Source organism: Cygnus atratus, chromosome 1 (assembly GCF_013377495.2).
Source record: "Cygnus atratus isolate AKBS03 ecotype Queensland, Australia chromosome 1, CAtr_DNAZoo_HiC_assembly, whole genome shotgun sequence".
Taxonomy (NCBI): domain Eukaryota; kingdom Metazoa; phylum Chordata; class Aves; order Anseriformes; family Anatidae; genus Cygnus; species Cygnus atratus.
Window position 1 is genome coordinate 125,828,912 of NC_066362.1, and position 26,371 is coordinate 125,855,282.

At 39.9% G+C, this 26,371-nt stretch overlaps 1 protein-coding gene across 4 annotated transcripts in view; it reads right to left on the minus strand.

Moving 5' to 3' along the window:
• The window catches only part of CNKSR2 (connector enhancer of kinase suppressor of Ras 2), a 215,933-nt gene extending 190,563 nt beyond the window's left edge, over positions 1-25,370 (minus strand). For all 4 annotated transcript variants that reach the window (XM_035542316.2, XM_035542315.2, XM_035542313.2 and 1 more), the window contains exon 1: positions 25,235-25,370. In XM_035542316.2, the coding sequence (XP_035398209.1) occupies positions 25,235-25,298 (64 nt within the window). In that variant the 5' untranslated portion in view covers positions 25,299-25,370. The remainder of the gene's footprint in view (positions 1-25,234) is intronic.
• Positions 25,371-26,371: the final 1,001 nt, after the last annotated feature.

Sequence of the window (26,371 nt, forward strand, 5' to 3'; positions counted from 1 at the left end):
CATTGAAATGCAACCACCACATCCCCCAAGGATGGAAGGCTTTGTCTAAATAGGTGTGGTACTGGCTTCTCCAGCAGGTCAAAGGGACTGCGAAGCTGAAACACCCCCTCAGGACTTGAGATATGAAAGTCCAATTTTCCACAGCTTTTTCACCATCTCCCATGATTATTTGCAGCTGTGCTTTACATGATCACATACAACTATAGGAAGTGCAAATCCGTCAAGTGTCCAAGCCTACAGCAGGCACGCAGGAGTGAAAGTCTCTCCAAACTCCAAGTGAACTCTTGCAACGCCCATGCAGTTCCCAGGCTTGAAGCTTTCTTGAGCAGAAGTTCGCACAGTTCAGCACAGTGTGAGATTTGGGACGGTTTTAGGGTTGTGGGCAGAAAAGCTGTACATCCCCCTCCACATGACAAAGAAACATCTGTAACTTAAAATCACTGGTCGAATACTTTGATATGCGTAGGAGCGCCTTAAGGAAGAAAAGGAAAAGCTATACTTCTAACATTCATCACTTCCTTACAGCAATACTTTAGATGTCTCAGCAAGCATCCTACATCTCCACAAAATATAAATGAATCATATATTAAAGGGCAAAAAAAAAAAAGGTATAACATGTAAGACAGTCAAAAGATGTTTATGTAAGCCAAGCACACCCCTGACATTAACCAAGTAAGTAAATAAGTACTGGTTGTTCTTTCAAATGCCTTTGTATGTTTGCATCTTTACAGAGTGCTCTGGAGCAGCCACATTAAACACACTGTTGTTGTCAGAAGAAGGGCCCTCCTCTTCTCCCTCCCTCACAGGGGCTAATATATGCTATTACGCAAAATAGTCAAATAAGCTCTGCCACAGCCTTTATTATAGTTCTTCACCACGAAAGCCACCTTTGCTGCCAAGAATTTGTTAAGCTAGAATGCATCTTTTTGGAGCAAGCTGGAACATCATGTCCCTGAAGAAATAGTACAACAGTTGTCAGAGCTATACTTTACCTCAGTACTGTAGACTGCTTCCCACCATTGCAGAAATCAGTTACTAGCTTAGATAAGCCTTCAAGATTTATTTGGTGATGCCGTCAGACAGTCTATGGTTTTCATAAAGCACAGCAGCTTGGCTAAAAGCAAAGCAATTCATTTTGCAATGCAAGCGATGCCTCAGCTTTGTCCTGCTGACACTCAACCTCTCTCCAGAGCAGTGGTAGATAAGATACTAGGCTTGACTGGGAATGCTTACAGGATGGCTTCCATCCATGCTCCAAATTATTCTTCCTCTCCCAACATTTGATCTGCCTTCCAACATGAGCAAGACCATCCAGTGTACACAGGCTCTGTCTGCTTTCCCCCAGGAGGGATTTCAGTATTAAGACAGAACCCTAGTGACATTACCTGTAACTGGACAGAACGTGTACAAATAACTTCACAAACAGCCTTACAACTTTATTACATTCTGATACGCACAAATCCCATCTATGTTAAGAAGTCAAAAACATTTCAGTTTTGAGCTTCTTGGCTAAGACAGCCTGCTACAAATTATATCCAAAGCAGAAACCTCTATATAAAAATACATGCAAGGACAGCTTTGAGTGGCCACTCTTCCCAAGTCTCTTTCTCTCATTAAAAGAGAATAACATATACCATAAGGTAAAATTTATAATATGAACTGTAAACCTGCAAATTGGGAGTGCAACCCACATAACTCGATCATGGGAAAATACATTTGTTAGTTTTCTATTTTCTTTGGCAATACACTTAAAATAATGTCATCAGCTTTGCATAAGTTGTAAATACATAAAAAATCAACCAAAATCTGTTGTAGTGACACTACAGTTACACTTTTGCTAGTTTCTCATTTTGCATAATCACACATTAATTGCTCATACAATTTATCCATATGAGAAAAAAGCAGTAAGCAGGAATTAGATCCTTCAGACTGAATTTATCTACAGTGACATTTTAGTCTCTTTCAAGTCTCATCAATGTTATATCCCCAGGAAAGAGAAATGAATGTACACGTGGAAAGTAATGTGTGCATGCGTCACACAAAATTAATAACAATTTGTTTTTAACTGTTAACTGCATAGCACTAAATCAATGGCACGAAACCTCTGTCCCCAAAGATTTATAGAAAGACAAGATGAGGTATTTCATTAAATGTTAATGTTACATGATATATACATTTGTGCAAAATACTGCAGTTTAGTGCTGCTAAATGTACATGCGCACACATTTACTTAGCCAGTGTAGAGGTCTAATGCTGGGAATACCTCAAGAAGAAGACTGAGACTCCCCCACTTTGATACTGATGCAGGAAACATTCAGAATTTTTGATGGGAAGGTGGAGGATGCACACCACTCTCAACCTCCCAAGCAACTAATGTAGAAAGAGGACAGAAGCATCACAGAAAATGAGTCATCAACAAAGGCTCCTAGACCTCTACTTGTATGGAGCCATCCAGAAGGCAACGCAAGACAAAGTGATGCTCTTGCACATTTTGCTTAGATGTACTTGCAAACAGCCTGGCACCAAGCCACATGGGATGTATGGCAAACTAAACCCATGAACACATTTAAAGAGACTACAGTTCCACATGCTCTGATATATTGTTGCCATAGCTTATTTAATAAGGAATTTTGTCACTGAATGCATTCTGACCTTGGTTTTCTTTGAGTGATCTTCATCCTTTCCTCTGCAACGTCCCCAGCAGGCAGAATTATATACTTGTATCAGTCAATATGGGATAAAGTGTCTCAATTGTGGATATCCCTGCCCATTTCCCCAAAATATCACCAAGAGGTAAATGCTGTTTAAATGTTTCCTGTGTTAGCTATATGTAGCCAGTGATAGTATACTTCTAGGTCTTGTTGAGTATCTCCTGCCCATTAAAGCATTGTTCACTTTATATTGAAAAGTACTAGAAAGGGTACTCAGTATAAAATACCTAGTATTGTGCTAATAAATGATCAAGACCTAATCTAAAGCTGGAAAAAAAAAAAGTACAAAAAATAATCAGAATTTTCACCCTGCAGAGTTTAAAATAACTTGTTATATGCCCTGGTGTTTTGTTTGTTTGTTTGTTTTACTGCATGAGATCCCTTATTCCATATTTACTCTTAAAAGCATACCTGAAATATAAGTTAGATGACATTTCAAGTAATCATAAAAGCTGAATAAATTAATAGCCTTTTGATCATAGAAATTCTGTCTAACTTCGCATGCCTTCCTCCTTGTCACTAAAGAGTAAAGGAAACAATTGTCCCTGTTACCTGCCCCAGAATTCTCTGGTCTCATTAAAAATAAACTTTCTGAGCCTCAGTGGGACTTAAAGGGAGGCATTTTTGAGAGACAGAGGACACATTTATTTCCAAGTACCTGTTCTAAGGTATCGAGTGTGCCATTTTGAACATCGTTTCCAAATGCCAAGTAGTCTGTTGGACATGTGTCTATCAGCTATATTCTGATCTTGCACTGGCATCCTCATGCTTACGTATTATTTCAGCCTCCTATAATAATTCCTTAACACTCTTCAGTTCTTTCAGGATCTTTTTGCTAACTTGAACTATTTCATAAATAACAGGCCTTTTAATAATAAAGCATGCACGAAGTTCAGCACTGGTAGGCAGGGACTGGAAAAATCTCATATCTATAAAGGTACAGTGCCATTCTGCTTCTCATGACAGGTTCTGCACTGCTGAAGAGCTGGTTCTCTGCATAATGGCCAGTTTCATGACTGTAATACAGAGAAAAGTGGAAAAGGGAAGCAGCTTCTGAAGCTTTAATATCTTCACATTAAAATTCAGGCAAACCGCTGTTATATTTTTGAAAAGAAAAATAACAGCATAACAACTTAGGACAAGCCAATTTCTCAGGCAGCACTTTTCAGTTGAGAGTTATGGGCAGAAGGCAGTTCCCTTCACTGGAGTGGTTCTGCACAACACACTGCCCCAGCACCTCATCTGGCAGCCAGATGATTCAACTCCTCCCTGAAGACCATGGCCTTCTGCCCAGCTGCCCAGGCTCCTTCACCTGAAGGTACAGCATCCCCACCTGCAACCCACTCCCCCAGGAGCAGAAGTACTAGGAGCTTTGCACAGCAGCAAGAATTTAGCTGGCAACTCCTGAGCACCAGTGAGGCAACCCTTAACAAATGAAAATCTCTCACATGGCTCAAAATACCCTGCCACAATACTCTGCCGGGAAGGCCACATGGACAACCTGTGATTACAGAACGATAAGAAAATCTTAACCATGGGCAAGATTTTGGTGAGAACACTAGCCACCATCTTCAGCAGATGGGAAGGGAAATCTTGTTAGAATTCTCAATAGGACAATCTGTCTTACCACCAAGCTAGAGGCTGCATAAAGAACAGGTATTTTTTGCCTGTACCAAAACAACTCTCGTTTCTTCTTTTCCCAGTGCCACCACCAGCAAAAATTTTCCTCAGCACATCTGCTGTGTTACCAGCCCAACCTTCTCCCTCTCTTCCTCATCTCCTTCTTATTCTCTTCGCAGCTACACAGTAAATGCAAAAAACAATATTATTCTAGGAGCCATTTTTCACTCTCCTCCCTCCCCTTGCATGAGCCAAGGTCAGAGTCTCCTGCAGCACACCACTTTCATAAGTGGCAGGAGCCACAGAGCAGACTGACAAGACCCTTGAGGATTTAGCTGCTGCAAAAGAGAGCTGCTGATAACATCAGTGAAGCCACCTGGAGAGTGTGTTACTACTTCCACCTTACTGCTGCTACCTGGAAAATCTGTGACTAGCAGCAGAGGTTTCAAAGTCATCCTGAAAGAATCAGGCTGGCAATATCGTGGTGCCCCAGCTCCAGACAGAAATCAACGTTTCTTTTACATATACATACACATATATACAAATTCAACCTTTGAGCAGCCTGCAGGGATCCTCCCTCTGCATCAGGAGGAGAGCTGCATCTCCATCATTTGCAAAGAGATTTTATTATGACCTGTTCACATCATAAGACAGTCGAGCCACGCTTTGACTTCCAAGCATTCAACAGGAGATCCTGTTAATGAAACTCTTTTAACCAACATTGTTCAGGTAGAGAGCAATTCCTTAACATGTGTCCCACAAAGTCTGAGCATCACATTAGTGTTGGGCCCATCTTCTCTGACACAACTTGACGCTTCAGTCATATGTTAAGCTCTGAAGTATCTGTTCCATAATAAACTGTTACATGCTTGCCAAGAACCTAAGCACTGCCTTTTGGATGAGTATTGCTAAGTTGCAAGCCATAATTTAATACTCATCTGACATTGATGGTGACCCAATGTTTAATGGAGCTTAATGCTCTTCTGATGCCACTGATTAAATTATTACTCAGTAGTCCAGTTTCATAATCTACAATTTGCAAGGAAGCAAGACAGATACACAGACACTGTCTCCTCTCACATCAGTGAAGCAGCTCGCTGGCAGGGAAAGGTCCCCTAATTGAAGTTATAGGTAAGTACACTACAGTGTATCATTCGTCAATACAGAATTTTGTTTAGATGCTTGAACCCAATTATATAATTATGAAAAAGCAAAACAGGAGTTATTCCCAAGTGCAAGGGGAAAATATGGGTAAAAGCCTTGACCCAGCATGTGCAATGACTTCATAACATCCTGAGCACTGTCCAGGAAATTCAGTGCTCTGGCCAACAGGAGTTTCTATTCATTTTCCCCCCACTAGGTTGTTTAACAGTTTGGTCCCTGCTTAGACACAGCTGTGCAAACAATCTCTCAGTGTTTGGCCCAATGCTATTGAAATCCATCCCAAAACGTCTCTCCCTTCCTTTCTGCACATACGATGAAGAAGGCTAATTTGGATACAGAGGATTATAGGCTTTCACTAGTCAAACTTAAATCTGTAGATACTAACATTTTTGAAAGAATTGTACAAAGTAAACTAGCAGGTTTAAATTTATACTTAAGACAGCTGGTAGCATCAGTGCTTTCTAAACCATCTCAAGAAGGCCTACACCCATCTTGAGGGGGGGAAAAAAAAGCACCCTGAATGTCCAAACTTTTAAAAACAAATAAAAGCAATCAAAGAAAAACAATAAGAAAGTAACTATTTAAAAACTTTTTTTTTATTAGAACAACTAGAACAAATTTCTGAATGCACAGACATAAAAAACAGAAATTGCTTTTCTTACCTTCTGAGAAAGGCAGCCTTTCATCCCAGAAAAAACAGATGAACGGTGTCAGTATAAAAGTACTTTTGCAGACTATTCATTATTATACTATTTTCACAGCTATTGGCAACCCAAAAACATACCACAGTCAGTACAGTAAGTAAGGACTAACTACAAGTCAGTTGACTGCTAGATACTATCAAGAATGCAATATTTACACTGTGAAAATAGAAAAGTCAAATTCAGAAAATCCCCAGAGTAAGATTTCCAAGGGATACGTATCTGAGCTATACTGTAGTTTGTAAATATGGGCCTCATTTCTGAGACTGTGCATGATTTTAACTTCAAGCATGTAAATACTACAGATATTAAAGCAGCTCACTCTAGTGCTTCATGTATGTGTGAGTTTGCACATCTGCTAGGCAATGAAGCTCTAATTCTACTGGAAAGCTGCAGAGTTACTTATGTCCATTCTCCTGTTAGTAGGCAGAGACTAAATAGTTTAATTGATATTACGGAAACCTCAAACCTAAGCAAGCACTATATAGTATCTCTCAGAAGTTAAAGTAATTACATTAATGTGAAAATGTCAAAAACTGTCACCATTTAGAGATTAAAAAAAAAAAAGTTTTTCCTTTATACACATGGTATTACCTAGCACAATATATATGAACATGTTCCAAAATTAATTCTAACAGAGCTTTATATAACCATAAGGCCTAAAGACCTATTGATGTCTTTCATTACTTTGGTATTTATCCAGAAATTCTTTAATGTTGGTAGAATAACTCAGTTCCCATTATTTCTGAACTTCATGATTTTCCCATGTTATACGTTAGGGAAAAAAACCAACAACAACAAACAATATCAGCTAGTGTTTTGAACATGCAATAGCTGGTAATTAAATTTCAAGGAGTTAATCTCTGCACAGAACTTCAAGATCTAACATGCTACCCACAGGAAGAAGCTTTCCAGCCCAAATCCTATAGTGAATTTTCAACAGGCAAAGAGGGTCCCAGATATCTACCCATGAGATGCTTGTAGTATCTGAAAGGTTTCTGAGACCTTGAGATACTTTGCCAAGAACAAATATACTTTTTAGGATTCTAAAATATTTTTTTTAAGAAAAAAATGTTTAGAAATCTTTTTAGGATTTTAGGAGGCGCATACTATCCTTCTTCTTTTTCAATAAAATTTTGTTTTGGAGTGGAGAGTCCCCTACACTCTACTTAGTTCTAGCTGACCTTTTTTATTTGTGTCTTACTCTTCAATTTTTCCTTCCCCAATGCCTGGCACCAAGGTTGCACTTCAGCCAGGCCTGCAGAAGCTGTTTTTTTCTTCGCTGTACAAAAGAAGCTAAGCTCCAGCATGGAGCAGAAGATTTTCTTCTGCAAACAAAACAAAACTCTCATCATTCAGCATCCTCTAAATGCTAACAGGAAAATTTACTCCATCAGCATGCAGGAAAAACAAAATAAGGTATTGTTTTTCCTGGTCAGGTTTCCACAGTTACCTCTCAAAGAAAACTTCACCCTTCAGCATTTGTAGGAAGCGAAAGTCTATTTTCCTGCATCTCTGTTTTTCCCAGGACCTTTAAAAGCAGCAATCATCCCCTGGGGTCCACTGCCTTTCTCCACAGGCGGCTGAGGCAAGGAGAAAGAAGTGTGTCTCATCTCGGTCCCAACTTCATCAGTGCAAGGGGGACCAACAGCCCTCATTAAAGCACAAAAGTTACCTCTCTCTCATCCTTAAATCCCCCGCGCTAACCCACTGCTGTTCCCAGACAACACCTTCCCCACCCATGTCTTGCAGACTGGGTGCTTGGGGCCCTTCACCATGCTGCTTCCAGCTGGGGAAGACTTCAGTGGGGTTGTCCCCAGGGTGTACCCAGCACCTGAGCTTCCCCATTGATTAGATGCCCATTTTGTGCAAAGGATTAGATCTCTATCTAAGAAAAAAAGGTCCTACAATTACAGACCCCCGATGATATTAGCTATTTTATTGTTATTTGGATTTTTTTGTGTATCTGGCTGAAAACACAAGCAAAGGCTGTGTTTCAGTATTTTGAGGAGGTCTAAGGCTGATAAATCTTCCTTAAATTTATAATTGAGAGATCTTGTTCAAGTCAGTCAACAGGCTACTCCAAACAGCTTTTTAAGTCTCTAACTACTACCAGGGAAGAAAAAGCAACTCAACAAATGTGCAGCTCTTATAGAGCCAACGTTGTATCATACTTATAGTATTTAATGAAATAGCAGACCTTTAGAAAATGAGAAATCATTAATTTCTGTTGTGAGTAAAATTATTCACCTTTGCACTAAACACTAAAAATGCCTAAACATTTAGAGGTGGTAAGTGGATCTTCCAGACTTTGGCTTGACATTTAGGATTATTTTATTGATACTTTGAGATTTTATGGGTTTAAAAATATTATTTCATGGAGAAGAAAATGTAGCTTGCTTGGGCCAGTAATCCAAACACTTGAAATTGCAGCAATCCAAGTAAAAGAGTTAAATGGCAGGGTTTTTTTTTCCCACTTAATTACAATTATTTTAAACAAGCTTTGCACTAGTGACTACTGCTAATAAGAAAAGACATGGTGATTAAACGTTTCATGTCCTTTAATAGCTAATCTTAAGTGTTAATGAGTATTCAAAACATGACAAAAACATCAATTGTTACAAAAGTTCCTTGCTACACTGTAAAGCAACTAATGCACTTGACTTTTTTTTTTTTATTTTGCTGGAGTCAGAAGCAGAGCCTTACAGGGCTGGTAGCTGAAGTTCAGGCCACATGGCATTACTCATTACATGACAGCCGCGTAGGACTTCACAGGCACTTCCTTCAGCCTGCCTGCCCACAGAGGAGGCTTTCTGACCTCCCTCTGCTCCACACAGCCCATACTTCAGTCCACAGGCAGCTGCCAATTTAACAAATCTAATTAAAAAGACAATATTAGCCCCCCCTTGCCTTCTACAGATAACCCAACCCAAGAGAGATTTCTTTGTTAGCGTGAGTTTACCACGCCACACACTTTTTCTAGACTCAGGCCTCTCTCACAAGCCAGGTAATGTCACCTCTGGTGAGCACATGAATAACGCATTAATGCCGCAGGAAGGCACAGGGCTAATGTAAGAGATGCCTCAGACTGCAGAGCCACCAGCATTAACCTGCTGCACATCTGCTAACTGCCCACACAAGCCAATACACGACCACGCTGCCATGGGCCACAACAAGAGTCAGGAAAGACCTTCTACCAAGAAGCATGGCAAAATGCCATAAGCATTTTTCATAATATGTTACCATTACCAAATATATATATATATATATATATATATATATATATATATATATATGGTGCATAGTATATTTAATACACATTACATTAATTACTTTTTTTCTCTTATTTTTATGTTAGAGTGGGTTGGCTTCTTTTCCTTGACATTTTAGTATCATTTCTTTTATGTAAACTTTAAAACAGAAGAGGCTTAGTCTCCGGCTGTAAGATGATGGCATTTTAATTTTTTTTTCTTGAGAATGTCAGTAAATACCCTTGAAAACAATCCTTTAAAAGCCATCACAAATTCTGGTGAAAATAAAAGCTAGAGTTTACACAAATGTTAACATTTACTATGCTTTTATTAATAATGAGTATTCTTCAGAACCCCAGCTGACATTTTGAACTTGTTTTAGCACAGATTCACCAAACGATCTATTTACCTTATCTGTAGAGCACTGTTAAAAATCTTTACAGTCCTATTATGACCTGACTCATAATTCACAACTTACTGTGCAATATGCATTGAAACCCCATCTGCCCTTGTAACAAATGGGAAGCAAATCCAGCTCCTATCCACAGCAACACAGCATATTAGTACTTTTGTCAAAGCACTGATATTTCTCAGAAAGCTTCAAGAAGCTTCTGATATAGATCTTGATGGTGCACTTGTTTAGTTTTCTTCAGCACAAATTTATTTTGTAGCATCTTGCTTATCACTGTAAAAATGATAAGCATTGTACTATATCAAAGTGGACCTATAGTTTATAGCAGACAGGAGTTTTACACCAAAGGGTTTTCTATTGCTCAAAAATCATTTAATTGAATTAAATTGAATTACAATTAAATGAATTACAAACTCTTTCCCATTCTATGTTCAGTCAGAAGAATAACACGGAAGCAGATGGAAAACTGTGATGGCTTCTACTGCTTGGCCACAAGCATGCACAATTATCATTTAGCTGCTAGATCTTTCCCTCCGAATAACCTGGGCCCCTATTCACTTCACGTTGTCTGTTGTGCCATTCAGGCTGTGGTGTCCTTGGTGCAAGGGGACTCTCTACTCAGGTATGAAAGTGTCTACTCAAGCCCCTCCTCAGCCCTTCCTTGTTGGAAGGTGAGGGGATGTTGCATTGGGTAGTTGTCTTTCATTTTTAAAACTGCAGGATTTGCAAGAAGAATCCAGCTGACTTGGTCAACCGGATCAGCAGCAATAAACTACATAGAAATCTCATTTGTGAAATTTTTAGCAATGAATAATGACTTTTTTCCCTTTTTCACCATTCTACAGAATCTGCACCAACATTACCATCAAAGAATTTGTCAAGGGACTGCTTGACATCTGGAACAGAAGGTAATGGGGTTGTTAATCCTCAGACTATCCCAGAGCTTTTGGCACAGGGAAAAGATAGGAGGAAAAGCAGGATACATTTGATTTGTTTAGTGGGTGGCTCCATCTCTACAGCAATCCAGCTCTCCAGCTGGGTACAGTTCCTCAGGCCTCCAGATCTCAGATAAGGAGTAACATGTGGTGTGGAAGCCTTCAAATCCCACACGTGCACGCTCAGATCTGTACAGAAGACAAAGCATTGCAACAAGACCACTGGAAAAATGTACAAGTCTTCACATAATTTGAAGGGTATCAACCAAAACTAAGTGCCTATGTACAGACAATTCCACCTCTTCACTAACACAAGGCATTTTTTCTGCCTGACAGCTTTTAAAAAGGTTGCTAGCAAAGGCATACCATGTGTTGTAATGATTTTTTAATTTAAAACACATTCCCAAGCCTAATGTATCAAACTAAATGTCCCTCAACTTAGTCTTGCCATAATGTTGAGGCATTTATACATGGTGAACAAATTGTATCTTATGGTGCTAAACAAGACCAAACATGCTTTCTGTCTTAATGATTAACAAATCTTTGTATTTTCAAATACATAAAATGCCTTAATGCCTTATTATTTCTAAGTTATAGAAGTCCAAGACAGTGCTGTTCTACAAAACCAACACCAGCAAGAAATGAATCTGTCAAAGAGCAAATGCTTTCTGCCTACCAAACAGGATATATAGAGAGCAATATAATGGAGTGGTTTTAATTAGCTGGGCATATAAAGCTGTTACAAGACAAATTTCTTTCATTAAAAAAATAAGCCAGTCAGTTAGAAATGCTTCAGTGCACTTAAAGTAGAGATCACACAATGCATTTAACCTCCTCCCTCCCCTGTAATGAGGAGGACCCGGAGGACCTGCAGTACAGTGGGTGATGAGCAGCCTCGTTACCTGCCACTGAAATACCACTAATATCAAAGAAATGCAAACAATGCAGAGGGTAAAGCAGCACGTGGGAAAAAAATGAAGAAAAAAAAGTGGTATAACGAACCATTTTCTCTGATTTGGTTGAGACAGGCAGTTGAGATAATGGTTTCTTACAAAAGGCAGTGTAGGATTTTTAAGGCTTTCCAGTATTGAATACTTAAGTTTTATGTGTTAGCTAAAAACATTTTAAAAAATTAAAATGGTGCATCTAAGACCTGGATACCCATAGCAATATGCTGTTACTTTGCATAATGGCTACTTAATTTCAGCACCAGATACTAGAGGTTTGGTTGCTTGGTAAGCATACCTGTATTACTAAATAGATAACATTTTCTCCATTACCTGATTTTGTTTTTCTTTTATTAATCTACATGAAATATTTGCCCATTAGAGCAGGCAGTTCTCTCTTCCATGGTTCCATCCATTTCATACCATGTCTCCCAAAGCAAATATTAAAAAAAAAAAAAAAAAACTGCATGTATAAATTAAGTTATGAACATAACTTAAAATATGAAAAATTAATTTAACATAAAGGCAAAATGATTGAGAACGTGTGCTCTGTGTCCTTTTTTTCCCTCCTCTACACTTAAATTACTCCACTTTCTCTGTCATACAATGTCCCAATGTACCATTACCACTTTCTCCCTTCTTTGGGTTAGAAGCGCACCCACAAAGAAGGGCTACACCAGCTCCCCTTCTCCCACAGGTGTCAGGGAATACATCAGAAACACAACTGCCCAGATTATGAGCAGAGGAGTTACTTTGTCTTGACCCATGGAAAGATTCATGTACTTAAAGACAGAAATTAAATGCCTGAATTTAAAACTGCAGTCATCAAAAAACACTAACTCTTATGACTACATATTTTCAGCTGATCGAATTAGCATGGAGACAGATCCATCCTTGTCTCCAGATCCTGTTCCAGCCAATGTCACTTTTGATGATAACCTGTGCACTAGCACCACGTGTACTCACACACCACGATGCTCACGTGCCATAGAGCTCAAGATATTTAACAGCATGGGGAACCTTATGCTTCAAACCCCTGTTCCCAGGAATATGAAATGATGCTAAATAAAATGAAAAATGAAATATGAAGCATCCCAAAAGCAAAGCTAGGAATCCATGACTCCCCCTTGCAGCTAAACAGGGACTCACTGGACAGCAGTTTCTTATTTTAACGTGGTCTAGTGAACAAAGATTACAAGATCCTGTATGAATGTTGGATTGTTCAGTTCAAAACAAGTCATTGTTGTGGGATGGGAAATTGTGGTTTCTAAAAAGGACAAACATCCCTTCTTGCTTGTTTCATTAAGCCGGCAAAAGAAAATTTAATTCAAATTAAGAAAACTCATATTCAGACAGATCCATTGGAGAAAAACAATTGATATTTATGTGCTGTTGTCACTTTGTGCTCATTACAGGGGCTAATATTTTGCAAGACATCTTTTAAACCCTACGAAGCTTATTATTTACTATCTCCCGACAAGCATGACTTCATTTCAAGAGCTGGCACACATCCCATTGTAAGAATCTAATCTTTAATACATATCCTAATTACATATGCACATTTAATGCTAAAAACAAAAGCCAAAATTCAAAACAAAATAAAAAATATTCATTTGATTAAACAAAGCAATTGGATTAGAGAGCACAGAGCAAACTTAAATAAAGTCACATATGCCACAGCAAAAAATGCATTAAAAGAAGGGAAAAAATGGTTAAAAAAAAGCAGGCAAATAACTCTTAACAGTTGGCCTTATCTGACCCCTCTGAACTCCTATCTAGTTTACTTCCCATATGCTATACGATGATAACTTTACAGGCAGCACATTTAAGTACTCATCAAAAGTTCATTCAAGTCAATTGTTCTGAGGGTATTTGATTACACGAAAGAAGTATGTATTCTTCTAGATGATCCACATGTATTTATTTCTCTCAACACTGAAGGCTGATTTTTAATCAATTTGTGCTGTTTCACAGGGACACAAAAATCCTAAAATAGTTAACAGTATAAACAGAAACAAATGACCTCTTAAGATCTGAATACCTAATCATAACACTTATAGGCTCTTTCTATATATTTACTCGTTTTTAGATTACTGTAATCTGGAAGCCATTTTCGTTCCAGGAAATACAGCCTATGACATTGTACATTACTGAAATATTTTGAACTTAAAAACTTTGAGCCACAAATTTATGAACTACCTTAATACTTCCAAAGATTCCTTCCATCTATTAAGAGAGAAGTAAATTAGATAGATTTGTAATTTTACAAAATTTTATTACTGCTTTTAACTAAATCCTGATGCATTAATCTTTCCCTTCAGAGGCCACAGTTTCATTTTAATTCTTTCTTGAGGTAAATTTTGATTTTTTAATCAATCTGTAAGAATCTGTAAGAAACTGCTTCCAGTATCTTAGCACAACAAAAGAGAGGGTACAAGCTTAGGATTTACAGTTTTAATTCTTAGGATAAATAGAACTGTCTGCTTTTAAGTCAATTACCTTGTAAAAGATAGACCACATTACTGAACCTATACAAAGTGAAGAAATATAATGAAATGACACGACAACATTACAATTCCTAGCTGTTATTTAATTCTGCCTGTTATTTGAATTAATTTCATATATATGCAATTGAAGAGTTATGAGCATGTTCATCTTTCCTTTGGATCTACAATGTCACCACTCTCACCACAGCCTGTGATATACTATCAACTGAAAACGAAACATTTTCTAAGGTGTGGTTCTTTTATTTTTTTTCTTAAGTGACTGGACAGAATTTTATTTTATTTTTTTTTATTCTGCTTTACCTTCTTTTCAGTTAGAAGGCAAGTCCTCAGTTAATTTTTGTTTGTTTGTTTTGAAGGAACTCCACCCACTGAAGTTATATTTTCAGTTATTCTATTACACAAACAGGAGTAAACAGGAGTTTGCACTGACCTGCACTGATGAAAATTATTCAGGACAAAGTATCTTGCAAACTCAAGTCCCTGTTCCACAACCCCTTGCATTCAGATGCCCAGGCAGCCACCTAGAGTGTGCCACCACACCTTCCTTCAGAAGGCATCATTTTAGGAACACAGATAAAATCCCATGATCAGATAACAGCACCAGAGGCAGTAACTAATTGTCCAGTCTGTTCAGGTTTACTCATCCATGTCTCATTAGCACTAGTTACCTCCTGTTCATAACTGAATAGTTCAGTGTGACCTAGAGGGATCTGAAGGACAATAGGCTACGATGAAGGAGATAAAGTAAACTATGTCCAAATAAGTGACTGAAAAGGGGTTTATTGACCAAAAGAGAACAAGCAAAAAAAAAAAAAAAATCAGTGAGCTCCCTCTAAACTTTGAAAACTTTCAGTTACTGAAAAGAAACTACCTTTAGCCTTCCACAACAAATTGTATCTTTTATTCATCTACTGAATAGTACATGGGGTATATTTTTGTAGAAAAGTGATTTTGTTTTTCCTAAGGCCTTGGATGGCTGAGCTTGTAAAACCACTTTCAAGTGCTGACATTTCCATTAAGGAAACAGATAGTGCACCTTCATTAGCTTTACTATGACTCTTCAGATGTCTTCTTCAAGTCAAGATAGTTATCAGGACACCAAATCCATTATTTACAATGAAACAAAACAAAACAAAAAAACTAAGAAACACTAATCAGGAGTACAGAAGTTTAATGATGCACCATTTTGCTTTCTTCAGCTGCTGAGGGTAGCCTCATAACACACAGAGGCATTTAAATGCTATGCTAGCAATGTAATTTGCTAGAGCAGGTATTTAAAACAATACTTTGAAGGCTATGAAGTAAACAGCCCTATTAAAAAAAATGAGTGGTTTTTTTTTTTTTGCCTCTTAAAGAGCACTGTCATACACCTAACTCTCTTATTTTTCTGATGATAAATGGTACTTCTTCCTTCAAACGTTCAGATTGACACTTATATGGAAATTTCTTATGTGCAATGATTATTCTTCCAGGCTGAACCTTTCTCAAATCCACATACAGAGCATGACAAGTTTTTCACACTACATTGTGCTCTTGGACTCAAATTATAAGGGCTCCAGAAATAGGCTTCTGACCACAGACTGCATTAAACAGCTAAGATCCATATGGTTTAAAACATACAATGAAATAATGGCTAAAGTAATGAAAATTACATCTAATTTAAAGCCCAGTATCCAGCAGTGAAATTACTGACCACAGATATTTTCAAGAGGACTTATGGGACACAACACTCAACACTATACTAAAAGACAAAGAGAAATTTAAGAAACAATAAGCCTCCACATTTGAGGTTAAACTAACAGTAAGACCACAATATTTGAAAAAAGGCAATAAGCACCTCTCTGAAAAGCAGTAATGACCACTTCATCACAGTGCACTTACAGAGAGTTTTGGAAACAAGTTCAAGCAGACTACAAAAATAAAAAAAACACCCTAGCGTTTTTATTTTTACTTTTTTTTATTTTATTTTTAAGATTAGATTGGCTCTAATAAAACAAACTCTACCAAAAAGAGTCATACTTGATCTCTACAGAGAAATGTAGACAAAGATATTATGGTTCTGCCCATGACAATAAAAGAACACTAAACAAGTCAGCTAGAAGTCAGCCAGTGCTGTATGCTCAAGGTGATTTTTGATATTTCATCCCACAATTCAGTTATGCTTTAATAAGACAAAAACAAGAAAAAAAACAAGCAAACAAAAAATAGCAATTTTCAAGAAGGTTTACACATGCAGGACAAATGTATATTCACCATAGTCGATCATATACAATATAAGTTAGATTTTTTCTGAGAGCAACTTCTACATTACATTCAACAGGTCATTCCACTACAGTTTCCTGAAAAGCTGAAACAAAACAAGGACAAGAATTGCATTGAGCCTCGCAGATCTTACAACATCTACTCAAAATATCACCTCTGTGAAAGCACCCAGCAAAACCACAAAGCGATTAAAGAAAGTAAGGAAGACACAGATCAGTCATGGATACCAGTGACGGGGATCCAGTTACAAAGATTTCGATTATTAAAATGGAATTTAATCAGGGCTCTAGACTTAAATACCCCACTATAATGAAGAATGCCAGTGGACCTTCAGGAACCATTCCTGGTCAAGACTTCAGGTTCAAATCTCACTAAAAAACACTAAGCACTCTTGGCACCCCCAGGAATGGTTTCAGCCTTGACTCAGAGCAAAGAATGCCATCTAGTGAATTACTCAACATAGAAATGTCCTGCCTATATTTACCTGGCCTCATTACGCAGAGAAAGATTTTCTTTACCTTCCTACTGACATGAAGTTTATCAGGAGAGAAGGGAAAGAGAAAAAGAAGGGAGGCCAGAGAAGAGTCTATTTTAAAATAGGTCATTTATAGCTGTAGCTATTGGCAACTGGTGGATCTGGCCAAACTAAAAGTAAATTCTACAGTTTAACAAAAGCAGTTATAAACTTCTATAGGACCAACAACCATCCTCTGGGGGAAGCAAGAGGTGACCTAGCCAGCTCTGCAGCAGCAGCACGTACATCCTGCTCTATAGAAGAGGACCAAGGAGTCCCTGCTTGTGTTCATCCTTAGCTCCCACCCAACACTTCTCCAGATCATTTTGGCCAGCTCAAACAGGATGATTTTGTCCCACTGGAGGTACTAGCCCAGGTGGCATAGGCATGACACATAGGCAGTGTCACCCAGCAGCCAGGTCTGTACCTTTTTAAAAGAACGGAAAAAGGTATGGTTTTCGCCATTTCTGGAATTCATAAGAGCCTGCTGGCTTGATATCTAAAGTGATATGAACATGGCTCACATGCTTGAACAGCTCAGCTGTACATCCACTGACTACCCGCACAGCACACACTGCCACTTTTAACATACTGGCTTCACCAGATGAAAGTACAGGGTCCCCATGTGTTACAGTCCAAACGCCAGTAAAATCCTAGCAGAGGAGTCTCCACAGCATTAGCAATCTAAAATTCATCATTACCAAGACGAAGACCCTGTTCCACTTAAATCAGTGGATGTTTGATGCTGATGCAAGTCTTAAACCGTTTATAGAAAAAAAAAAAAACACTTGAACCTTTAATTTGAAGGCTCAGTTCATTCTCATCAAGTTTTTGCCCTCTTTTTCACACAATAGAAAAGGTATAATACAGAAGTACAGCACTTTGCATCCCACTATATTAAAATAATACACTTCAGTTGAATATAGTTTAATTACGGCTTATTCTGGTACACTCATATATTAATTAACAGTTTACTTGGAAATTCCTACCATATGGCACTGTAGCAGATGTTAATCATGTAAGGCCAAACACTTTGAAATTACTGTTCTAGGCACTTCATCTGAGGTATCAAGTGCCCTAAATTTCTACTTTAAAAAAAAAAAAAAGCCAAATACCCTAAAAGATCACATCCACAGCTATTTTCTCAGAGATGACATTATTTGGCAGATAGGCAGAACAAAAAATAAAAATAAAAATCCCACTAGATTTTCAAGCCTCTAGTGCTTTAAAATGACTTGAGAGATCCCTGCACTGGAAACGTAAAGGAGAAAAAAAAAAGTCACTTCATCTACCTGTTATCTTCTATCACTTCTAACCCCCATATACAACAAGGGAGAAATGCTCATCCTGGGTGTCACAGATTGATGGAGCTGTGTCTTCCAACACTTCACTTGCAGGAATACTGTCAGAAGCAGCAGATGCTTGCTCCAGGAGAGGAGGTTATCTTAAATTTAAGAGCAAGCGTCCTGCTATGCCCAACTGTCCCACAATAAGAAATTAAATACCCTGCTCAGTGCTGCAAGGACGTTCATACGGCAGTTCATTTCCTCTGTATTTTGTCTATAACATGGGTCAAATACTAGCCCCCCCGACCCCAATTTTTCTTCTTGAGAAATACAACTGAACTCCATCTCCATACTTCTTCACCTTTTTAGAAAAAAAGTAGATGCATTTGAAAAGCTGGAAGACTAGAATGAAGAAAATATGGTATTCATAGTTTCACAACACAGACCTTCCAGAATTTGAATTGTTCAGTAATATACATGGGAGTCCATACCCAACAGCATTTGTTTTGATAACCATTCATCTTCTAAACTGAATGTTTAAATGTTTCATTAAACAAATTATTTAAGCAATAAGTGTGACAGTAGTACAAATTTGTTTTATTTGGATCAAGGAATCTAAAGCTATCCTGCTAAGGATGCTTGCTGCAGATGACCACCATTCCGGTTATCCTATGATTTAATTAGGAAATACTAACCTCTTGAAAAAGAAACAGAAGACACACAGAATAGGAGCCTGAGGAAAAGGCTTCCTCTTTCTCCTAGTAGCATACCCCTGAATGCAAGCCTATACATGAAGAATTTTCTCAGGAAACAGCTTTGCCCTATTCCTTTGGAAATCAGTAACAAATACTACTACCTGACTCTGAGAAATGCAGTACAATCAAATGCTACAGTAACTTTACTGAGGTTAAATGGTTAGCTGACTCTTTGCAGGATCAGTTGGGAAGAACAGATCCTTCGCCAGTCTGGGTTTTAGAAAATAAAACTGCCTCTTTCATTATTATCAGAGTACTAGAAGACTACTTCCAATGATTCTAAAAATACGTATGTATACATATTTCAAAACTCTCATTTGAGAAATGATCTGGTTTATATCACTGCTTTGCTTGACAGGCTTTAACCAGAAAAGGCATTTGTAAATTGCTTGGTTTAATACAGCAACATGCAAATAAATCTGAATAAGATCAGAATACAGAACTTCACTGAACTGTTGGAAGAAAAAAAAAACACTTGAGAAAACATATTGTGAGGCCATATTTAAACTAACAGATGTTTCAGAAACAGAACAATATGTTCAAACAAAATAAAGGTGTAAAGGGGCAGTGTTGAAAGAGCTTCCCAACTAGCACATTAATTTTGGCAACGAGTGAGATCACCTCATCTAGGAAAGCTCCCTTCTGAGATATCATTAATTTAGAAATGGATGTTCTTGTTATGCTTAAAATTTGGCTGTGTGAATTATTTGCGGAGCGGCTGCTTATGTAACGTTGCCTTTGCTATGGCAACACCAGGGCTGTTAGGCATTGTCACACAGGAGTTTCAATTTCAGTTTTATTTTCTGTTGATAAACAATGACAGGAGAGGTTTTCTAATCACAAACCAGAATACTCTAAAACACATCGCTGTGACTGATGTGGTAGCCAATGATGCTATTAAAATTCCTAATGTCATAAGTGCAAGTAAGAAGTAAAAGATTCACAGAAAAAAAAAAAAAAAAGAAAAAAAAAGCTAGAGAGAGATATCTTTCAGTGGTGCTTTCACTGCAGTTTTAACACTGGGGTCCTTAAAACTAAAGTTTGGAAAAGTACAGTTTAACCCTTGACAGAGACGATCAGTCTTTTTAAAAACTCCCCTCTCCACAAAGGCCTTATCTTACTGAAATTATTATTACTTTTTTATGAACAGAGTAACTACATGTAAATTAACAAGTTCAGGAGTCCATCAAAACTAAGCTCCAACTATGGCACTACTTCATATTATTCTACAGCTTTTCCACAGCTTTTCTTGCTAGGCATTACAGTGAAATTCATGGCTCCATTTAATAGCATCACTTCAAAGCTAATGGAGTACTATATGTACCTTCTGATACAGCAGAATTTCAGTTTGCTTTTCTTGGAAGGAAAAAAAAAAGTTTTAATGCTGACGAAATGTAAAACACCTGATCTATTCTACATATGGCAATAAGCAATGACTATTCAAGCTCATGACTCTTCTGCAGCTCATCAGTCATCTACCACAACCCTCACAGTGAACTAAAGTTTCAGAATGCAAGTATTTTTCATACTCTTAATTTTCCAGCTTTTGTTTCCCTGATACAACTCTACAATTTTCGTATTACTTCTAATATTTGCATTTGCTGTCAAAAACAACATGAAGGGAAGTAGAATATAACAGAACCTTTAACTCAATAAAACAATGAAAATGAAGATAAAATTGAAAGCCCAAAATGAGGGCCCATAACTATAGGCAAGCACACCACCTCTCTACCATAAGGCAGATGCTCATAGACCTTTGTGGTACCACAGTCCATCCCACACTCCAGAAAAAGCTCTCTCCTAACCTCTGCCCATAACAGCCTTCTTCAGAAAAAGCTGAGGAGGGAAAAAAAAAAAAAAAAAAAAAAGCTTTTAAAGTAGGCCTGACAGCAACCCTGGATACAGTGGTCATTTTTATCATTTATAAAGCTTAAATCCATTTTCTAGACGCCAGTGCTGTGAAAGGTTATGTGCCTTCACTGATGAGCTTCCCTGTTGCTACCTAATAGTTCAGAGACTGCAACAGGACCTGGGTATTGCCACAGAAGTCCTAGCGCTGTGTACACACAGAAAGAGAAATAAAAGGGTCCCCACAGCAACACATTTTTGTTGTTGTTGTTTTTTATTAAGTGTTAGAGTCTTGTTTCAGAGCATTTCATGAAATTCTTGCATTTTCTTGAAGAACATGTAATTCCCATTACACCAACTGGTCAGCAGCCCACAACAACTCCAGGCAAACACACACTGCTGAAAATGGACGTGAACCTTTGTACATGAAGAGCAGACAGAAACTCAGTTCTTAAGTCCATGTAATGTTTCATCATCCAACTGGGGGACTTCTGCACTCCACTTTCACTTCGCTAACACATTCACCCCACTCTCTCTTTCCCCAGTCCTCCTAACGATTTACATTCTTCTCAATGCTGATACAGTAGACTTCACATAGGTAAAAAGGCCAAATTCTTTAGCATTAAGAGCCTTTAGAGCACCTCCTTGCCTCAGATTTCAGCTTCTTCAGTATGACTACCATTACAACAGTTGTTGTGTGAGCTGTATGAGCTTAGTATAAACTCTATGAGCCGTCATTCAACAAACAAAAAATAAATATTTAAGCTTTGTTAGATAAGGTAATTTTGACTTTTCCAGGTGGATTGGCTTTTTGAACAGATTCTGCCATTGCAAGAACAGTGTTGAATTAAAACTAGAATGTTGTTAAAAGCTGCTAGCCCTTATCGAACTACAGCCATTATAAATAGCCTCAAACAAAAGAAGCAAAATTACAAGACCCAGTTAAAAACCTCCTGATGGTTGGGAAGTAGTTGCGTGTCTTGCCTTTGAGTTTCCTCAGAGCCTTAGCAATCCAAAGCACATCTGACACGTTCCCTTCACAACTCAGTGAAAGCCATGACGTTCAACGGCGCTCGCCTATGCAACTTGTCAACGTCTTGCAACGCTGGAGTGGAAGCAACATATGTCCTCAAAAGGAGAGGCAGAGGAGTTGATTGACAAAGCTGCAGCTCATTGATCCATGCAGGGCCTTTATAATTAGTACTAAATATATGGAAAAGCAAAATAATGCACATCTTGAATCAACTTAAATATTAATTTTACCCTCCACATACAATATACCATCCTGTGGGAGCGATGAGCTAATTCATCTGCTCTTTTTCCAGCTCTATGACAGTTAATGCAGCGTCAGTGGGTTCACCTCAAAGATATACAGAAACTCGCCTGCTAACACAAGCTCCATTTGTTTTGCCATTTTCAGTTGTGAAGTTTTAACTAATTAACACCAACTAGCTCACATACTTAATCCACGTTTGTACACGTTTTCATAGGTTAAAATTGAGATAGTTGCTTACTTGCGCACATAACCAACTCCATGCCCAACTCCACCTACGAGCAGAGCAACAGTCCAAAGAGCAGTAACGGATTCAGAAAACAACTGTGGATACTAAGGAATTAAAAAATGAGAGCACACTGGGGAGGCTGTATTTATTCAGAGAACATCCACCGTCTTGAGCTGACTCCCCATCCAGCCATCCGGCCAGGAGCTCAGCACTTTTATTTAACGCCTCAGGGTTGGAGTACTTTCCCTGTCTTCGTTTCTCACATCTTTGGTATTAGTTCCGATGCTTTACCACTGCTCTGAACAAAATGCCACTGATGTAATGGCTGTTTTGCCTACATAAAGAATTCCAGACAGGGAATTCATTGCAAATGTTCAGGTCATACCTGCAAGACCATCACAAAAGCACTGAGAGCAATAAAATCTAAAGTGTTTCATTTCCCCTTGCTTTCAGATAACTGTAAACAATGTTAAACAGTAGGATTTTCCTTTTGCAGAAAGGATTGTGCTTTGAACACTGAAATCTGTTTTGAAGAATGCTCTTTAAAGAGCTGCTTTTAGCAGGCGTATTACATAAAGGGGCACTTATTTAAAGAAAGAGGTTAAAACCAAGTTCAGCATTTATAATTCCATAAAATAACTCCAGTAACTCAGCAAAATATCCTCGTGTCTTGAAGCTGAATGTAATTTATGCAGACCAGAATTGACTGCCATTAATGCAAACCACTAATGCACTCACCCCAAAGATCTCAAGAGAAAGATATATCCATTCACACTTCACGCATTTACCTGTCTTGGATACCTCTTCAAATTACAAACATAAGCTATTTTTGAGACTTTCTGAAACATAATTTTTGGAGACAATGTGTTTAAAGAGGTAGAAGAACCTCTTTTCACCTGGATTTCAGCAACAACGTTCTGCAAAACTTCAGATGATAACTGAGGAAAACAAAGTTGCTGCAGCCCTTACCCACTACAGCCCTTCCCCCAAACTTTGGGAGGTGTTGTCCACCAGGCAGAACAGGACCTGTACACAGCTGCCGGTCTTACTCATTTCTAGGCTCAGTTTCTGAAATTGCATCACATATCTAGGCGTTTTTCCTTAAAGAACTCTAGCCAAAGGCGGGTGGTTTATCTCTATGCACGTCATTCTAGATGAAGTTTTGTCTGCCATTCAGAATACAAAATAAAGAAATGAAAGCTTGAAGCAAGATATATTTGCTTGCTCAGTAAGAATGAAAGTACTTCAGAGAAACAAATGAGCATTTGCACCAAACTAAACAGATTAAACATTTAAACACAAGCTTCGTAATCCAAACTGTAGGTGTGATTGCAATAACTTTTTTTTTTTGGTAAACTTCACTTAATTATTTTTAAAAACAGACCTACAACTCTATGCATTATTTACGGGCTTTTAACTACAAACCTTCCTCCAGCCCCACAAAATTTTAATATTGGATTTCGTTTACTCAGCCTCTTGTTTTTAAATAACTGATTTTTATATTGATGTAATGTAGAAACAGAGCATGTAGTGCACTTCACCTGTCATTTATGAAAAGCATTTGATGTGTTACTGCATTTTGCAAACACTTCAGAAATGTATCTGCAAATTCATTATTTTTCGTGTGTGTTCACAAAATATGGGGGAGGTATCTCAGACATTGATTTGAAAAAACTCCTACGCAGTCTTTTTTTAGAAGGAAAAATGTTGGAAGTTAAATGGCTGTAATAAAACAGTTTGAAGTTGAAAGGGGCTCGCTTTTAATGCTGATCATCTGTAGCTCCTTCAATTTTTTTTTTATTGATGTTTGCTAATTTCTTCGAATATGAAGCATCACATTATTCTGTTTTTATAACTCTGTGGATTAGAACACTTCAGAAAGAGCAGAACTATGTTCGTTACTTAACATAATTATAACTCAACAGCTATAAATGCCAGGATGGAATAACTGAAAACATATGCTATGTGCCTGAAATTTTAAGGATGGTGAAACTGTCACATTAGTAGCACGCAGCATGTTATAAAGAACTCCCACAATGTAGCAGTTGTTCAAAAGTTGTACCCATCCGATCATTCTATCTTTATAAAAAGATATATAATACTAGATGGCAATTTATCCAAAACACAGCTGTGGACTAAGCTGAATATAAAAATGAGAAGGAAAAAAAAAAAAAAAGAGAAAAAAAAAGGAAAAAGAAAACCCTTTTAAATTACAGTTTCAAAGCAGCATACTCAGAACGACAGAAAAGCATTTCCAGAAAGTCCGAGTTTTATTCTCCAGAGACTTTATTTGGGGGGAGAGAGGGAAGTACAGGTGAGGGAGCGCGAGAAGACAGAGGAGCAGTCCCAGCGCGACGAAGGCAGCCCAGGGCACCCAGGTCAGCGTCAACCAGGCATCGCTGGGCGCCGACCCCCGACCCCGGGCACCCCGACCCCGGCCGTGCCCGGGTGCCCTCCGCCGGGGGCAAGGCGCAGCCGGCCCGGAGACCCCCGGTAGCACCGACGGCCGCCGCCGTACCACCCCCCCCCCCCCCCATCCCCACGGACGAGGTTAAACTTTTACATCTGGGGAGCCGTTTCGCACCGCTCCCGGCGGGGATGCTCGCGGGGCTCGCCCCCTGTCGCTGCGGCCCCTTCCCCACACCCAGGGGCGGAGGGGGTTGCGCTGCCCCCACACCCCAAGGCAGCCCCCTCCCCAAAACCGCGGGGGGAGCCGGCGGGGCCGGGAGGCGGGACCCCGGCGCGGGGGAAGCCGCGGAGCCCTCCGCACCTGCGGGGATAGGGGGAAGGGGGGGACGCCGGGGGGCAGCGCCGCTCACCTTTCATCCAGTCGACGACCTGGCTCGGCGACCACTTGCTGACGGGCTCCATAATGAGGGCCATGGGGGGCTTCGGCGGCGCGGGGCTCGGGCGGCCGCCGCTCTCCGGGCGAGGGGCGAGGCTGTGCGGGGCACTGGGACCGCGCTGCCCGGAGCCGGGGCTGCCCCCGGAGAAGGATGAGGAGGAGGAGGAGGAGAAGGAGGATGAAGAAAGCCTCTAAATCCCCGCTTGCCTCTGCTCCGCTCCGCTCGCTCGCCGCCTCTGTGCCTCTCTGGGGATTTCAGTTCATGTTGCCGGCTCGGCGGCAGGGGGAGGAGGAGGAGGAGGAGGAAGGGGAGGAGGCGGTAGCAGCAGCACGCTCCGACGCCTCCCGCCCCCGTGGACCCGCGGGCGGCGGCGGCAGCTCCCGGCCCGGCCCGGCCCGGCTCGGCACCGCACGGCACGGCCCCGCCGAGGGGTCGCTCCCCGGCGAGCGGGGGGCTGCGGCTCTGCGTCTCTGTCCGCGCCGGTGTCTTTTTCTCCTCCTGGCGGAAATGACGAGGCGGCTCCTGCCACCCGAAAATATCTCCCAGCGCGATGGCAAGCGGCACCCGACGGCCGCCCGGGGCGGGGGAGTGGGGGGGGGGGAGGCCGGGATGACTCGCAAGGTGCGGGGGGGGGGGGGCGGCAGCGCCGAGCACCTGCTGCAGGACGGCCGTGATGCTCTTTGGGGGTTATTTATTTATTTTTCCCCTTGAAAAAAGCATCTCCGCGTGGGTGGTGAAGGTTTTTTTCTATCTACATATATGTTTTATTTATTTATTTATTTATTTATTTATTTAGGAAAGCCCGGCTATTAAATGCCTGTGATGGTCCCGCTGGCGGGTGGGTGCGGATAATGGGGGGTGGCTGCCCGGGGAGGAGAAAGAGGAGGAGAGGTCCTAACTTCGCCTGCCTCGCTCCCAGGGTGAGGTAATGGGGCTGCTCAGCCCGCAGCAGCGGCCCCTGAGGTGCAGCACCGAGGGGTGGTGGCTGCAGGTGCGAAAAACCCAGCCGCGGTGCATGGAAGCCTCAGAGCTGCCTTCTCCTCCTTGTGTCCCCCCCCAGAGGCTGTGTCGTCCTGGAGAAGCGAGGGCTTGGCCTGTGCCCCCCCAGAG